The sequence below is a fragment of the Eptesicus fuscus genome, chromosome 18, assembly GCF_027574615.1.
Source record: "Eptesicus fuscus isolate TK198812 chromosome 18, DD_ASM_mEF_20220401, whole genome shotgun sequence".
Classification (NCBI taxonomy): Eukaryota; Metazoa; Chordata; class Mammalia; order Chiroptera; family Vespertilionidae; genus Eptesicus; species Eptesicus fuscus.
The window spans coordinates 6,281,687-6,299,776 of NC_072490.1; the positions used below are offsets into that span (position 1 = coordinate 6,281,687).

At 50.0% G+C, this 18,090-nt stretch overlaps 1 protein-coding gene across 5 annotated transcripts in view; it reads left to right on the plus strand.

Annotated features, from left to right (window-relative positions):
* The window catches only part of XYLB (xylulokinase), a 34,920-nt gene extending 19,032 nt beyond the window's left edge, over positions 1-15,888 (plus strand). For 2 of the 5 annotated variants that reach the window (XM_054708002.1, XM_054707999.1), the window contains 7 exons: positions 33-148; positions 819-892; positions 1,453-1,549; positions 4,979-5,037; positions 7,172-7,259; positions 10,141-10,235; positions 15,527-15,888. In XM_054708002.1, coding sequence (XP_054563977.1) covers positions 33-148; positions 819-892; positions 1,453-1,549; positions 4,979-5,037; positions 7,172-7,259; positions 10,141-10,235; positions 15,527-15,604 — 607 coding nt within the window. In that variant the 3' untranslated portion in view covers positions 15,605-15,888. Of the gene's footprint in view, positions 1-32; positions 149-818; positions 893-1,452; positions 1,550-4,978; positions 5,038-7,171; positions 7,260-10,140; positions 10,236-15,526 lie in introns of those variants that run through there. The other 3 variants (XR_008554446.1, XM_054708000.1, XM_054708001.1) reach the window with 3 other exon arrangements.
* The last annotated feature ends 2,202 nt before the right edge of the window (positions 15,889-18,090 follow it).

Here is an 18,090-nt window from a genome sequence, read left to right on the forward strand (position 1 = left end):
ACACCCCCTCAGGGTTGCGTGCACTTCTGCAGCTTTAAGAACGGCTCTCTCATGAGAGAGAAGATCCGCGACGAGTCGGCTTCCTGTTCCTGGAGCGAGTTCTCCAAGGCGCTGCGGTCCACGGAGATGGGGAATGGCGGCAACGTGGGTAGGCTGCCTGGTGCTGCGCAGGCCCCCGTAGGGGCAGCAGCTGCCTGTGGGAGGGGCAGGGCCTGGCGCCCCGTGAGAAGGGGGAGAGGAGGGCCAGGGAGAGGCCCAGGGGAGCCCCGTGTGTCTACGCGTTCGCTCCATGGGCCTGACAGCTGGTGCGAGACCCTGTGTTCTGAGTGAGGCCGGGCTGGAGGCTGCCCTGAGTGGGAGACTGGGCCATCGCTGCATCTCCTGCCCCCTCAGGGCGCCTGGTGACAGCCTCAGAGGTGGCAGCCACAGTGCCCACTCTCTTCTGGGGCATCCCTGTGCACAGCTTTCTGCTGCAGACGCAGGTCCTGTTGGAGAGGTGCCCAGCGTCTGGAACAGGCCTCTGAGCAGGGAGGGGACGTGGGCAGGTATTTCGGGGCTCGTGGGGCAGCTGCCCGGTGCCCGGCTGCCAGGTGAGCGTTAGGGAGAGCTGCCTAAGGAAGCTGGCCGAGGCCTTTCCGGGTGCCCTCTGTCCTGCCAGAGGGCAAGGGACGGAGAGTATCCGTAGATCTCATCCCGTGGGTGAGTGGGGCCCAGGGACAGAGAGGTGGGGTCATTGCACCCCGCCCTTTTCTAAGTCTTGAGACGCCCGCCTTTTGTTTTTGATCGCTGACAGCTAATCTCTCGCTGGTCTGTTTCAGGCTTTTACTTTGACGTGAAGGAGATCACCCCTGAAATGATCGGGCGTCATAGGTTTAGCCCAGAAAACCGTGAGGTATGTGCTACGTGTGTTGGAGCTGCATCGGCTCCGTTTCTGAGTGTTACATTGAACAGTTGCCTGTGAAATTGTGCTACTTTTAGGGGCTTCATTCATTCACTCATCTATTGATAAAACAAGCATTTTTGAGCCTCTGGCCGGGTAGCTCAGTTGGTTAGAGAGTTGTCCCGATATGCCAAGGTTTCGGGTTTGATCCCTGGTCAGGGCACATATAAGAATCAACCAATGAATGCATGGATAACTGGAACCACAGATTGAGGTTCTCTCTCTCTCTCTCTCTCTCTCTCTCTCTCTCTCTCTCTCCCCTATTCCCCCCGCCCCTGCTCTTGCTTTTCCCCCCTCTCCCTCCCTCACTCTCTCTCTAAAATCAATTAAAAAAATTTTTTTTGATGTGCCAGGGTTCATGCTTGTTGTGGGGAGCCAGCAGCTATGCCTGAGCTCCATTGGAGGCCTGGGTCATGCATTCCGAGTCTGGGTCGTCGTTTAACATGCTAACACACACACACGCGTGGACAGTGAGAGCGCCTCACTCTGGGCTCGCTGTCTCCTGGACACAGGTCCCAGCGTTCCCCAAGGATGTGGAGATCCGAGCACTGATCGAAGGACAGTTCATGGCCAAGAGGATTCACGCCGAGGGCCTGGGCTATCGAGTCCGTAAGTGAGCTGTGGCGGGAGCCAGGGTCTCGCTCGCACTGCGGGGCTTGAGACCCTTTTTAGCTGTCAGACATGGCCTGGCGGGGTCTGTCTGTTAAGGCTCCATTGCAGGGGCCTCAGGCAGGAGAGAAAAGGAGCCGGGCCCCTGGTGGGGCTTGAGAATGAGGTGACTGGCTCTTGTGGGCAGGCCTACACGAGGAGACAGGTGTTCCTGTTCGTCCGCTCTGTCCCCTGGAGCCTCATCTCCAGGCCAGGACCTATAGGACTTGACGATCTTCCTTTTCTTTCTTTTTTTTAAAATACATTTTTATTGATTTCAGAGAGGAAGGGAGGGGAAGAGAGAGATCGAAACATTAATGATGAGAGAGAATCATTGATTGGCTGCCTCCTGCACGACCCCCTCCCGGAGGATTGGACCCGCAACCCGGGTAGTGCCCTGACCGGGAATCGAACCGTGACCTCCTGGTTCATAGATAGACGCTCAATCACCGAGCCACACCGGCCGGGCTCGGCAATCTCTCTGTAACCCTAAGCTCCAACCTGCAAACTGAACGTTTCAAGCTCTAGGCCCTGAGGACGTGGGCACGCAGGTGGGATAGGTCTGGGCTGGAGCCATGACTGGACTTTGACCTCAATCTCGCCTGCCGGGCCCCATCTCCCCGGGGGCACAGTTCCGGGCACTTCAGTTTGGATAGGGAGGAGTGGGGATGTGGAGCCACTGTCTGCACTGAGTGGTCTGAAACGGAGCGGCAGAACCAGGACTCGGGGAGGCCCATGGGAGAGAAGGGGGTTTCTACAAACTCGAGCTATGGAATGGGCAGCTTTAGGAGGCGAGTGAGTCCCCCGTACTGACGGCGTTGGTATGGTCTGGAGGTTCTGCAAGGAAACCAGGTTTCTAACATGTATTTGTCCCTCTGGGCAGCAGCTGTTGTCCCTAGAGGAGGTGGAAAACTCCTGAAGCCCCTTTGCTGGATGGCCTCCTCCTGGCACTCCCCTGGGCAGTCTAAGTTCTAGGCAGCACGTGTTACGTTTTTGAACCCACCAAGTAACCGGATATTGTAAAAATAAGCGTCAGGGAAACCTTCTGAAAACCTGTTAAGGCAGCACCTACTAAGCTGCATGCACACCCCTCGGCGAACGTGAATCAGAAGTGTGTACCCGGGTTCTGCAAAGACGTGCCGGAGACCGCTCATCAGGGCTCTGTGCCTGGTCGCCCACGTGGGAAACACCCCAACCCCCACTGATGACAGGCAGGATACGTGCCTTGTGGGTGTTCACGCGACGCGATCGTACACAGGAATGACCATGACCCGGCCTCACCCACATGCAACAGAATCGATGCTCTCACCAATGGAAGTCTGAGCAAAAGAAGCCAGACCCAAACACACACGGCAGGATTCCGTGTGCACCGCATTCAGAAGCAGACACGGCTGTCCGCTGTGGTTGGCAGGGTGCTCCAGCTGTCAGGAGGGGCAGCCGGGTGCGCAGGGAGAGGCCGCGAGGGCAGAGAGGTCCTCCTGGGCTCAGGAGGGTAATGTGATCATGTCATTCCCAGCCTCTAAAGGTTTCCTGTGCAAAACAGCGTAACGTTACTTATCCTCTTAGCGAGCCTGAAAGCACAATCAAACCCGCCTGGCCAGCTCTGCTGGGTTCCTCTCGAACAGGATCATGTAAATGAACGGGCTCGCTCCCCCCACACACACACCTACACCGCCCATCTTCCCCCCACGCCCCCCTTGGCACTAAGAGGCACCATCTTCCAGCTGCTGTGTGGATGGACCCGCTTGGGTTCCTTCTTGATCAGCCCTAATCTTGTTATCATAGTGTTTAAGGAGAACAAAGAGGCACTTGATGTAGGGCTGATGGTCATGATGATAATAGCTTCCAACACTTATTAAGCACCTACTGTGTGCCCAGCCTGGTTCTAAGCACTCATTCCTTATTAACAGCAGCGCTCCGAGGTAGGTGCTGGTATTACTCCCACTTCCCAAAGTAGGAAACGCGTTAAGTCGCTTGCTTAACACGTTGAGGCTGGCAGAGCTTCTGAACCAAGCTTCTGGCTCCAGACTCTTGGTTCTTTTTATTTATTTTTTTAATTTTTATTGATTTCAGAGAGCAAGGGAGAGGGAGAGAGAGATAGAAACATCAGTGATGAGAAAGAATCATTGATAGCTGCCTCCTGCATGCCCCCTACTGGGGATTGAGCCCACAACCCAGGCATGTGCCCTTGACTGGAATCGAACCTGGGACCCTTCAGTCCGCAGGCCCGATGCTCTATCCACTGAGCCACACCAGCTAGGGCCAGACTCCGAGTTCTTAACTACTGGCTACAGATGCTTTATTTAAAGAACCATCGCTCTCTTGATGTTTAGACACCATCAGACATGCACCCATCTGCGCTGGGCTAACACCACGGTCCCTTTCAGCTTATGTTTCTGTGTATATTTCATCTTGTTTAGGTTGGTTTGTAAAAGCAATAAAACCTTATCTTAGCAAGTTTGGAAAGTAAAGAAAACTACTTAGAATCCCCTCTCCCAGCCCCTTGTACCACCTGGAAGTTCTTCCAGTCTTTATGGGCTTATTTCTGTCTTGCGGGAGTCCTACTTCCTTCGTGCATACGATCCCTGCAGTTCATCGGAAGCCTTCCGGTGCTTTCCCTGCAGTCAGGTACAGATAGCTGCCTCCTTCATGCCCCTACTGGGGATTGAGCCCACAACCCAGGCATGTGCCCTTAACTGGAATCGAATTTTTGTTTTGTTTTTAAAATATTTTTATTGATTTCAGAGAGGGGAGAGAGAGAGAGAAACACCAATGATGAGAGAGAACCCTTCAATCAGCATGAGCCCTGACCAGGAATCAAACTGTTCAGGGTTCATGGGTCGGTACTCAATCACTAAGCCACACTGGCCGGGCAGCACACCTGTCTTTTTTTTTATTTTTTATTAAGGTATTATATGTGTACATATCTTACCATTGCCCCCCCACCCCACTCCCATATATGCCCTCATCCCCCAGAGTTTTGCGTCCATTGGTTATGCTTATATGCATGCATACAAGTCCTTCGGTTGATCTCTTATCTTCCCCACAGCACACCAGTCTTAAAGAGATTGCTTTTAAATGTTTCTGTTAAGAATGATGTGTGTTGTACATTTTGGATGTATGGCCTTCATCAATTTAATTAAGGTCCCTTCTTTCCTGTTTTGTGGAGAGATTTTGTTTTTTAATAATTAAAAGAAAAGGAAGATGTTAAGAGGTGGGCGGGACAGCAGCCTCACAAGCCCATTCTATGACGAGCCTGCAGGGACAGAACCAGCTTAGGGTTTCTCCCCGCATCCTCCGTGACGAGCAAGAAGCCATGGGCCGACCCAAGCCCCTTTGTGCTGAAGACGTCTGGGGAACCGCCAGTCGTTTTTTTCTTTTTCCTTGCAGTGCCCAAGACCAAGATTCTGGCCACTGGAGGGGCATCTCACAACAGAGACATACTACAAGTAAGTGTTGAAAGGATCTCTCCCATATCTGTTAATTCTTTTTTTTAAATGTATTTTATTTTATTTTTTTTACAGAGAGGAAGGGAGAGGGATAGAGAGTTAGAAACATCGATGAGAAAGAAACATCGATCAGCTGCCTCCTGCACACCCCCTACTGGGTATGTGCCCGCAACCAGGGTACATGCCCTTGACCGGAATCGAACCTGGGACCCTTGAGTATGCAGGCTGATGCTCTATCCACTGAGCCAAGCCGGTTAGGGCTGTTAATTCTTTTTAAAAAATTGGTGGTTGTTTTTTTTTTAATTGATTTCAGAGAAGGGAGAGAGAGAGAAACATTAATGATAAGATAGAATCATTGATTAGCTGCCTCTTGCATGCCCCCTACTGGGGCCCGCAACCCGGGCATGTGCCCTGACTGGGAACCGAACCATGACCTCCTGGTTCACAGGTTGATGCTCAACCATCAAGCCACACCGGCCGGGCCCATGTCTGTTACTTCTAAGAGCCAGACACTCAGCAGGAGGACTGCCTGTTCCCACTCCTTCCCTCCCAGGAAGCCAGATCTGCTGCCTTGCAGCGTGCACTGTGCCCTGAGCAGGTTGTCTTAGACTCGGGAAACCCGCTGCCCTGTGTAACTCCACTCTCTGATACCAGCACTGGCCTCTGTAGTCACGCGGAAAGTGCCTGTCCCACACGTCAAACCTGACATCGCACGCCAGTGTTCTTGCCTTCCTAAAAGCGTCTGCCTTCCGGTTTAAAGATCTCTGATTTCTCAACCATTCCTCTTGTCATACAGTTGCCAGACTTGGTCACTCTTTCTGATCCTCCCCTATGCTAGAAATATGTGGCCAAAATTGGAGTCAACCTGCTGATGTCTGACAATCAGGCTGTTATATCTTGGGGCTGAGTATTTTGGGATGTAGCCTGGGGCTGCCTTAGCTGTTTGAATAACTGCATCGACTCTTGCCTTGTAATATACCTGCCTTAGGTCAGATTCTCTAGAAGCAGAGTCTGAAATGGGCATTTTCTAATCAAGTGATGTGTTGAGAGAGTTCTCCTGGGAGAGAGGGTGTGGGAGATGCAGGCAGGGCAGGCGAAGGGCACGCAAGGGTGTGCTTTTGGCTGGCCTCGGCTTCAGCTCTGTCCCGTGGGGAGATCTGGAACATGAACTCTACCACAGACTTGTTTTCATCTTAGGGTAAGGGGGCCAACTGGCCATCCTGGGAGAGGTGAAAATAACCTGTGAGAGGCAGCTTCTGTTCAGCAGGGAGGGACAGCTGTGAGCCATTGGTAGCCAATATTCATAGCATCTGGAGAGGGGTGCACAGTGGTCCAGTCAGGGGATACCTATGGGGCATCAGTGGCACCTACTAGAATATCTCTGGTCAATTAAAACCCTCAAGTCTTGCCCTAGCCAGTTTGGCTCAGTGGATTAAGCGTCGGCCCACGGTCTGAAGGGTCCTGGGGTCGATTCTGGTCAAGGGCACATACCTCAGTTGCAGGCTCGATCCCCAGCTCTGTACAGGGTGCTTGTGGGAGGCAACCAATCGATATGTCTCTCTCACATCGATGTTTCCTCTCTCTGTCGCTCCCTCCCCCCCTTCCACTCTCTGTATAAATCAATGGAAAAATGTCCTCTGGTGAGGATTAACAACAAAAAAGACCCCCAAGTCTTTTTTTTCCATGTGAGCTCCTCTTAGCACATGTCTTCCATTCTACATGCGTGCAATTTATTTGGAGGGCCTAAATGGAAAGCTTTATACTTATTCCTGTAAAACATGCCCTTGTTCATTGGGTTTGGGCTTGTGAATATTAGTCTGATAGATAACCAGCTGTCTCCACCTGGACCATTTGCTAAGCATACTTCCTAAATCTTCCTCCTTGTCTTGGATGCAGTGGTTAGATAGTGCAGGGACAGCCTGAAGAGCTGTGGTCCTCCACTCGAGACTTCCTGCAGGTCATCCAGACCCTTTTATCACGGGCACATGGCCAACTACACTTCCTTTAAGGCGGTAGAGGTGTCCTGGGAGGCATCAGAAGATGGATGAGGGAAGAGCTTGAAAAATGTGTGCCAGGCTCCCCGTGATCCCTCTGAGGAGCACCCCGCCACAGTCAGAACCTCTGTCCTCTCCAGGTGCTCGCGGATGTGTTTGGCGCCCCGGTATATGTCATAGACACCGCCAACTCAGCCTGCGTGGGCTCCGCTTACCGAGCTTTCCACGGTAGGTGGATGGATGGGGGAGAGCGGGTGGGCACTCACTGGGCTGAGGAGGGTGGAAAGGGGAGACTGGGGTGTCCCCAGTCTTTCGGGACATTGGAGTCTTGTCGGCTGTACCTTCATTTTCCTCCCTCCCAGAAGGCGAGACCCAACCCCGATTTTCAATCCCTTTATCCTCTACGTAAAGTGGGGAAAGAGCGGCAGGGTCCTGAGTGAGGCCTGGTCAGAATCAGGCTCCGCACAGGCTCACTGGGAATGGACGTAGGCATAGTGAGGGCACGAGTGCCTGGGAGTGGACAGCTGGTGGGCAGGGGAGGTGGATGAAGTCCCGAGTCTTTTCAGCGAGAGCGGGGCGATGAGTCAACCGTGAAGGCTTAGGAGCCAAGCACTTCAGGACCTTGGACAGTGCCACGGGCGGCTTTGCTCTCCTGGAGGCCTCCCCTGAAATCCCGGGTAGGAAAGGAATCTCCCCACTTAGGAGCAGTTGTGGCAGGAGCAGCACGTGCCCACAAGAGTGTTCTTCCTTCCGTTTGGTCAGCTTTCTCTGCCCCCTGGCGGCTCGGGCTGCGCCTGCGGCTGCCCGTGTACCTAAGGGCTTTGTCTTTTCCCTCTAGAGGTTCCGTTCTTCACACGCTTATTTTTAACTTTTTAACACACCTTTAAAATATATAATATATTTTACTTATTTTATTATTTATTTATTTATTTATTTATTTATTTATTTATTTATTTATTTTAGAGACTGGAAGGGAGAGGGAGAGAGAAATAGAAACATCAATGATGAGAATCATTGATCCGCTGCCTCCTGCACACCCCCTACCAGGGATCAAGCCCGCAACCCAGCTATGTGCCCTGACCAGGAATTGAATCATGACCTCCTGGTTCATGGGTTGACGCTCAACCACTGAGCCACTCCGGCCAGGCTTAACACACCTTTTAAAACATATATTTTCTACTAACATTGAGAATTAATTCGGGACCATATCCTCCTCTTAATAATGACCTCTTTTATTCCCCTCCTTCCACACCCCATCCACCTCACACCACTTCCCACCAGCTCTTGTATCATGATCATTGGACACTTTATTTCCAGATTGTTATGTTTTCAGTTAAAATTTACATCGTTTTGGGTTTTACTTGCACTTACCTATGAGTTTCTTTTCTTTTCTTTTCTTAACTCACTGCAGTTTCTCCTTCGAGTCTATGCTAGTCTTTTGTTGAAATATACAACCTAAACACATTTTTAAGAGGGAATTCAGTAGGTGATAATTTTCTGAGGCCTCACATGGCCAGCAAAGGGCTTTGCTTTGTCCTCCCCAAGAATGTGACCTTGGCTGGACAGAGGACTCTGCTTCGGGACTTTGAAAACACGTCCACAATCTTCCAGCCGTCAGTGTTGCCCACGAGGAGCCTGTGTCTGCCTCCTCCTTTTTCTCCTCCTCCTGCCAGAGCAGGGAAAGAACTCGTTTTGGGGGAGGACTCCGCCGCTCTGCTGCATGCGTTTCTCTCCCATCTTTCCTTTTCTGTGCCTACTTAGTTGCCAAAGGTTATCTGGGGCGTTACCCTACTCTGCCCCCCAAAACCAAAACCTGAGCTAAGTCCAGGCACAGAGGTGGGGAATGCCCGGCCCTCGGGCCATACGAGGCCTGTGAAATCATTCAGTCCGGCCCTGCCAAGGCATTAGGGGTGAGTTAATTAAATGTTTGACCAGATATATATAGCAGGCTGATTTTTAAGTGGATAATTTTGTGTGGCCCGAGAGTGATGTTATAAATATCCAAATGGCCCTTGGCAGAGAAAGGTTCCCCACCCCTGTCCTGGCATATCAGTTCCCACCCCGAAGTGTCTCGGCCACTTCCTCTAGAGACCTCGTCTCCCCAGCTGGGTCCCGGGATGAATTTCACACGTAGCAGTCCGTGAAGGAGCGGAAAGGGAGCTAGATCTTTTGCTTAGTCTCACCGCTGGCCACCGCACCACTCACCCTCTTCGCTCATCCGCACAGCTCCGAGCGGGGGTCCTCCAGCCCTCGGATAGGAAACTGCGCCTCACCTCTTCCGTGGGCTCCTTCACTCCTGGTGGGGGCGTTTCCCTGTCAGTCCGATGCCACTCCTTAAGTTGCCTGCAAACCCTTCACTGTCTCTTGCCCACCTGCGGCAGCCTCCCCTCTTTTCCAGCCCTGCCACTCGTTTGCTTGGTGAGTATTTATTGAGTGCCTCCTGGATGCAGGTAGTGTGCGAGGCCCCAGGCGCTAGTGGAGACCCAGGCCCTGGCCTCACAGAGCAAGGCAGGGACTGTCAACCCCCCTGTGGCCGGGAACTGTGGGAAGTGCTCTGAGGGAAGCCGGTGGTGCTGAGAGGCAGGGGGTGAGGGGGCCTCCCCAGCCAGTGATGTTCTGGGCCGCCGCTTCTCCGAGGAGAAAAGTACATGGGAAGAGAAGAACATTCCTCCCAGTGAAAAGGCTCCCAGGCAGGAGGAACTGAAAGCCGCTGGGGTGGCTCGAATATAGTGAATGATGGGAGGGATGCGTACTGTGAGGGAGAAGAGGCAATCGGCCCTCCCCTCTGTTAGATGCCAGGGCTCAGCCGAGGCCTGACAGGTGCTATCAGTGAGCAAGACAAACCAGGCCCTGCTGAGGAGGCCTGCACGTGAGATCTTTCTTTTCTCTCTCTCTTTGTGAATGGTTTTATCGAGGCACGATCATATGATATAAGAATTACCCAGTTGTGAGTATACAATTCAGTGATTTCTAATAAATTTACTGAGTTGTGCAACCATCACCCTAATCCCATTTTAGAACATTCTATCACTCCAGAGATAAAATGCTATTTCCGGTTAATGTCCTGATTTGCAGCATACACTTACGTGAAATGAGCTTTCCTTTCTAGGCCTTGCAGCTGGGACAGGCGTGCCCTTCTCCGAGGTTGTGAAGTTAGCCCCAAGTCCCCGATTAGCTGCTACCCCGAGCCCAGGAGCTTCTCAGGTGAGAGACCATCCGAATTTGCTTATAGCGTTTGCACTGTGAAAACCAACCGGGTTCTCCCCTTCCCCTCTCAAAAGTTAAGTTTTTCTTTGTTGCCTACATTAAAGTTGATGTGCTCAATGAAAGGGGAAATGCTACTTTTTAAAAAAAATGTATTTTATTGATTTTTACAGAGAACAAGGGAGAGGGATAGAGAGTTAGAAACATCGGTTCAGCTGCCTCCTGCACACTCCCTACTGGGGATGTGCCCGCAACCAAGGTACATGCCCTTGACCGGAATTCAACCTGGGACCCTTCAGTCCACAGGCCGATGCTCTATCCACTGAGCCAAACCGGTTAGGGCTTTTTTTTTTTCTTTTTTTTTTAATTGTCAAGGAACCAGAGCAAAAGAAGCCGGGTTGTCAGCTGAGATTCACAGATACCAGTTACTGCTGATTTTACAGCCTCAGGGGTCAGATAGATTGCTGGGCACATCTTCATTGTTCCGTATGCCTCAGGGCAGGCCTTTCCATTTCACCAGTTACAGAAGCCAGGGAAAGACTGTCGCTGAAGCACAGGGCATGCAGGGTTTCTAGCACTCAGATCTGAAGTCTGGATCCAAGACAGCCGTGCAGTCCCTCAGGCCAGGAAATCCCTGTGTGTTGGCCCCCACGGTTACAGGTTAGCTTCCCCGGAAAGCAGGCTGTAAGATGGCGATTAAGGATGCAGGGGATTTATGAGGGGCTACTCTTGGGACTCTAGTCTGTGGAAGGGAAAGGAGGAGATGAGCTGCAGGGCAGGCCCAGTGGAGCCCTCAGCCAACCCTACAGGAACTTCTGAAGCTGGGATGACCCTTTAGACCAATTGGGGTGCGGGGCCAGGCCTTTATACCCCATGTCAGCCGGTCATTGCATGCAGGCTGCAGGCCATCCCAGAACGGGGTAAGGCAGCCCTCCATAGCTGAAGCCATCTCCAAAGGGGGCTGTCAGCTAAGGCTGGAGAGTAAGCTCTCCATTCCTGCAGGGCAGTCTGGGTGGTCTGCCACAGCATCCACCTCACCGGTCCTTGTGCCCAGGGGCAGGGGCGGTGCAGGCAGAGGGCTTTATTCACGGCGGTCCAGCGGGCAGCATGAGCTTCAGGCTTGCTTCATGTTTCCTTCATCCTGAAGTGTCCTGGGGTGATGCGGAGTGGGCCCAGGTGGACACTGTGCACGCACTGTGTCTGTGTCACAACTGAGGGACCCTGAGCTTAGACTCCTGTAACCTTATAAAGGAGTGGCAAGCAAAGCTGCCCAACCTTTGTCCCTAAAGGAGACACTATCTTTGTTATCCCAGGCGGCAAAAAAATGTTCCCTCTGCCCCAGAGGCGGACGCTGTCTCTGTCTTCCAAGGCTGCTATATAAACGTCCTTGAAAAGATGGTGGGATCAAAAGCTGTGACATAGAAACACCACTGAGAATTGCTCCCAGCATATTTTGGAAGCAGAAGCTCATACTTTCCGGGTGGCAGGGCAACCCACACACATTGGTGTACCCAAGATTTCATTTACTACTAGAGGCCCGGTGCAGGAAATTGTGCAGGGGGGGGAAGGGCGGGTTCCTCAGCCCGGCCTGCACCCTCTCGCAATCCAGGACCCCTGGGACATTTCTCCCACAATCCGGGACCGCTGGCTCCTAACCGCTCACCTGCCTGCCTGCCTGCCTGATTGCCCCTAACCACTCTGCCTGCCTCATTGCCCCTAACCACTCACCTGCCTGCCTGCCTCATCACTCTGCCTGCCTGCCTGATCACCCCTAACCACTCACCTGCCTGCCTGCCTCATCACTCCTAACCACTCGCCTGCCTGCCTGATCACCCCTAACCACTCTGCCTGCCTGCCTGATCGCCCCTAACCACTCTGCCTGCCTCATTGCCCCTAACCACTCTGCCTGCCTGCCTGATCACCCCTACCCACTCGTCTGCCAGCCTGATTGCCCTTAACCGCCTCTGCCTTGGCCCCCACCACGGCGACTTTGTCCGGAAGGACATCCAGAATGACATCTGGAAGTTGGTTCGGCTGTCCGGTCTAATTAGCATATTATGCTTTTATTATTATAGATTGTGTGTCCTTGTGTTTAAGAGACAGCTTAGTGCAGTAGAAAGATCCTACATTGAGATAAAGGAACTTCGGGTTCTGAACTCATTCTGCCTCTCCTTCACCATCTGACCTTCATGTGACCTTGAGCAGCACTCCTCCTCTCTGAACCTCTGCTTCTTCATCTGTGAAGTGGGGACAACATCAGTCCTGCCTACTTTTAAGCTGCCAGTTGTGAGGCTTAAGGAGCAGCCTTGACTATCGTGGCTTTCTTATATAACAGGAGGTCTGAAGGTCATTGCAAGGTTGGTTCAGTGGTTCAACAGTGTCAGGGCTCCGTGCCATGATCCCTGCAGTTCTCCAGATCAGCAGTGGACAATGGGAACCTCATGAGAGCCACCTAGGGCAGTGGTCGGCAAACTCATTAGTCAACAGAGCCAAATATCAACAGTACAACGATTGAAATTTCTTTTGAGAGCCAAGTTTTTTAAACTTAAACTTCTTCTAACGCCACTTCTTCAAAATAGACTCGCCCAGGCCGTGGTATTTTGCGGAAGAGCCACACTCAAGGGGCCAAAGAGCCGCATGTGGCTCGCGAGCCGCAGTTTGCTGACCACGGACCTAGGCCATCTAAAAATTTCCAGTAGTCTCATTTTTTAAAAAGGTATAAAGAAATAAATGACAACTTTTAATAATATTTTATTTAACCCAGTAAGTCCAAAATATTGTCATTTCAACATGTAATCATTAAGAAGAAGTGCTAATGTGATATTTTGCTCCTTTTTTTGTCTGGAGCCTTTGAAATCTGGTGTGTGCTTAGAGCACCAGCTACATCTCAAGTGCGCACAGGCCCAGATGGCGTGTGGCTCCCGTATTGGCTCCTGCAGCTCTAGACGTGTCCCAGATGGTGGCAGGGAGTCTGCAGCTGCTCCAGACATCGTGTCCCCCACAACCGCATTCACTGGGCAGAGTCTCTCCTCACACACTTCTCAAGACGTCCTGTCTGTTCCCCTCAACTCCCCAACAGACTACGCCTTGGTCACGTGGTCAGCCTTGGTTGTGAGAAAGGCTGTTGCAGGGTCTGGCTCTCTCATCCTCTCTGGGATGCAAGGAAGCAGGTAGTTGGGGAAAGCTAAGGAAACAAACCACTGCACCTGCCTCGTTACAGGTAGTAAATACCTGTGTACGGCCACTCCCCCTGGCCTGGGCATGGCCAGTCACTAATAGCTCGTGGAACTCTACCCCTAAAGCCAAGTGTAACCTCAGAGTCCTTCTCAACACCAGGCTGCAAGCAGTGACAAGTCCCTGCCTGTTGGCATAAGTGACGTAGGTGCGGACTGGATTGTAAATTCCTGGAGAGCAGGGTGACGGCCTGATTTCTCTCTGCGCCTCCAGAGTGCTGTGCTGTAGTGGAAATTCGGAACAGTAAGAGTGTTCAATGTTTTCTCTCTGGGCTTAGCTGAATGTTGCGATTTCTTCCCTGGAGGGGAAATTGAGGCCTCCTCACTTCCTCTGTGTGCACAGACAGAGCTGCTCTAGCTGCACCAAGAGTCGGTCCTTATTGCAGTCACTTACTAAAGTACTTGACTTTGGAGCTGATTCAGCCAAATGGAGCAGGCACGGGACTGGCTGGAAGTAGTAGGGTTTGTGAGCCCCAAGGAAACTGGCCGTTTGGTCTGAAGTGTTGCTTGTCTGTAAGATAGCGTGTGCTCATATGGAGTGTGCCATTTCTCAGACGGGCTTGTGGAGCCACAGGAGAAAACAGCTTTAAAAAAAAAATGAATAAAGGGTAAGAATTTGGGGTTTATTTCCTTGTGGTCCTTTTTCCCTGGTTGATTTTTTAGGTTTGGGTTTATTATACAGCACACTGTACACATAATTTTGTCTGTATATAATAATTATATGTAATACATATGTATATGTAATATAATAATTATGTATAAAATACATATATATATAAAATTCTGCATCACCACATAGGTATTTACATTCTTAAAAATGCACATGCATGTTATTTTTAATGATTGCATAATATTATCTCTGGCGAATGAGCCATAACTTACTTGAGCATTTTTCACGTCTTAGAGCAGTTGCTTCTAATTTTTCAAACATTCTCATCAACTCCGTGTGGGTAAAGGGTATTCTGTTACCTTCCCAGCTCGGTTTCCTTTGAGGCTTAATGAAATGGAATGAACACAGTGTGGTGGCTTCTCCTGGGCATGGCTCTTGCCTAGGGGGTTGTTGCAAGAGGCGCCTCTGTGGGACATGAAGTTTGAAGGCCAGGGTGGTTCTCGCACCTGTTCAATGTGCACGTCATCGCTTTGCACCTGAGCTATAACCTGGAGGGAGAGGAAGGGAGAAGGCAGGGAGGCTCAGAGACCCTCTTCTGGGCACCTGTGCGGACTGCCGCGTGCCCACTCTAGGGCCTCCCGTTGAAGAGGGGCACCCGCGGTCACTGCCAGCAGGTGTGTTTCTCCAGTGCACCCTCTTGAGAGCCAGCGTGTGGCCCATGCTAGTCGTAGGAGTCTGAATGTTCCGTGGTGTCTAAGAAGACCTTTGGTGGGCCTGTCACCCTGCCTTTAGGATTATTTCCAGAGGAGAGCTTTGCAGAAGGAGAATCACTGGGTCAAAGGCTACGGGCATTTTCAAGCTCCTTGATACAGGCATCAAGTCAAGTGATTCCCAAAAGGGTTGCACCAGCAACTTCCCAGCTGTGCAAGGAGACAGCCATGTCCCAGTCTCTTCACCAGAATTTTTTTTTAAAATATATTTTTATTGATTTTTCACAGAGAGGAAGAGAGAGGGATAGAGAGTTAGAAACATCGATGAGAGAGAAACATCGATCAGCTGCCTCCTGCACACCCCCTACTGGGGATGTGCCCGCAACCAAGGTACATGCCCTTGACCGGAATCGAACCTGGGACCTTTCAGTCCGCAGGCCGACGCTCTATCCACTGAGCCAAACCGGTTTCGGCCAGAATTTTTTTTTTAAATTTTGTAGATTTGATAACAAAAATCGGCTTCTTGTCATAATTTGCCTTTAAAAACATTTTGAACTCTAGGTTTGAGAAGCAGTAGCATTTCCTTTTTTTTTTGTGGTTTGACGCTTCCTTTCTTCTGCCCAGCAAGAACATTAAATGGCCAGTAAATGGGATGTAAAGATTTTCAATTTCAAGTTGCAAAGAGATGGAAGAGGCCGCTCCCCTTTTCCTTCTAAACTGCTCTTTCTGCCCATGCAGGTCTATGCTGCCCTCCTGCCACGGTATGCCCAGCTTGAGCAGAGAATCCTGTCCCAGCCCCAGGGGCTCCTGGAGTGAGTCCTGTGGACCCTGCCTGCTCAGACTCGCTGACCCCACTGGGAGACGTGGCCGTGGACAGCAGGGACCCTCTTCCCTGTTCTGGGTGCCTGGCCCCTGGCTCCTGACGTGCTCCAGCGCTGCCCGGGACCACCTGGACCTGCCTCGCACATCTTCCTGAGCATAAACGGGCTGCGTGTGTCGCCGTGTGCTGTGCTCAGGCCGGAGAGCATCTCTTTCCCATTTCAGGAGGCAGGATAACACGGAGCCTGGGATATCTCCAATAAAGATGGACATTTTCCTTTCCTTTATTTTTTTAAACTATATTTTTTTTGTTGATTTCAGAAAAGAAGGGAGAGGGAGAGAGAGATAGAAACACCAATGATGAGAGAGAATCATTGATTGGCTGCCTCCTGCACGCCCCCCATAGGGGATCAAGCCCACAATCGCAACCTGGGCATGTGCCCTGACTGGGAATAGAACTGTGACCTCCTGGTTCATAGGTCCACGCTCAACCACTGAGCCACAATCAGCTGGGCTGACATTTTCCTTTCCAAAGGCAGAAATAAATCTAATCCAAGGAACTAAATCAGCAAAATAGGGAAGAGAAATCCATCCCACCTACCCTGACCCCAGCCCATCCCCTTCTCCAGTCATGACTCTCTGGTCACTTGGGAAATTGTCTCAGAATGACCAATAAGAAATATCCTAGCTAACTATTGCACGTTAAAGGTGAAGAGGGGGAAGGGGGCTCTCTAGGCCAAAAGACCTAGTTTTTTACAAGGAAAGATCAGGTTGGTATCAGACTTCTCAAAGAGTCAGTAGCAGTGGAGCAACATTTTCAAGAAACTCAAACTAAAAATAGGAACTAAGTGTTTAATACCCACTAAGCTGCCCAAGTATCGAGGATAAGTTTTAAAAAGTTTTAATCATGCAAGAGCTCAGGAAGTAACGCCTTGGGATTCTACTAAAAGACAAGCTTCATCCAACCAGGAGATGATTGGTGAAACTGAAGCACAAGGACATTGTGATCATTGAATACCTTTAATTTGGGATAAAAGACCAAAAGGAACGCGGGGATAACGGTGGAAGAATAGTATCCAATGGTATATGCTTGACAAGGTAGAAGCAACACAACTAAATAAACGAAAAAGGAGAGAGGGAGAGGACAGTACGAAGAGCTCTTCATTGCAAAGGCAATATGTGTGAGTCACTATCATTTAAAGCTGACAGGCCAAATAGTTGAGGCTTCAGTAAGGAAAAAGGGAGACAGAGCATTATCTAAAGGCAATAGTGTATGGTATTAAAGGTAATCAGTAGGACAAAAATAGGCATCTCCTTCAATGCCCACACCAACAATAATACAGGGAACAGAGCACGTAGTAAGTCATAAAGATCACACATTAACCAGTGAAGAAAACAGGAAAAAATAGAATTAATAAGTGAACAGTATTTTGAGTATTTGAAAAAAAAAATCAAAATAGGTAAACTAATAAAAAGGGGCGAAAGCAGTAACACAAAATAAAAATAGTGAAAAATTAACATTGAAACAAAATTTTTAATTTTAAGGACTACTTTGCACAACTCTGCAAATTTGAAAATCTAGAAGAAATGATAAACACCTAGGAAAATACCTAATTTACTAAAATGACTCCAGTAACAGAAAGTTTAAGCAGACTAATTTTCATAAAATAAACAGAAACGATTGTAAAAGAACTACCCTATCAAAAAGGCACTAGGTTAGGTGGGGTCACGGGGGAATTTGACTAAACCTTCATAGACCAGTTAATCCCTATGCTACAGAATGTATCCCAGAACCCTGGAAAAGAAAACTCTTCCAGATCATTTTTATGAAGCGAATATAACATTGATCTCTGTACTAAGTTGCAAATGCCCCAATTCCTCACTTCTCTCTATAGCCATGTATTTTGCTATGGGATTTTATTACGCTCTCCAATGGGATTTTCTCAAGCATGATGTAAGCCAGGGCTTGAAAAGCCCTTATGCAATTGGGTTTGCCCTCACTCTGCTCTCTGCCTTTTTCACGAAAGTCCTGTGCCTAATAAGCTAGCCTGACCAAACCCATCCTGAATCAGCCATGGGGTGACTGACTGCCCCCGACATGTGAGTCCAGATGAACTGCCCAGCAAGCACAATGTAAATCACCAGCCTACAGATGAATGAGCTAAATAAATATGACGTTAAAGCGTGGAGATTACAGTCGTTTATTACACAGCAATAGATAGCTGATATAACAATGGGTGCCAACACAAAGGAAAGATATGTGACATTGAAACTGGGTTGTGGTGAAGAGAGGAAAAATGGTGAAAAAATCCTTACAGGAGACTGAAAAAAAGCAAGGTAACTGAGTACCCATGGTAGTGTGGAAGATAGGAAGTTGATCTACTGGACATTTGGGCTTAAGAAAAGACATTCCTAAGCAGAATGTTGAAAATGTCAACCTAGCCAGATTTAAAGTAGAATTTGGAGGGGGATATAAAGATGCT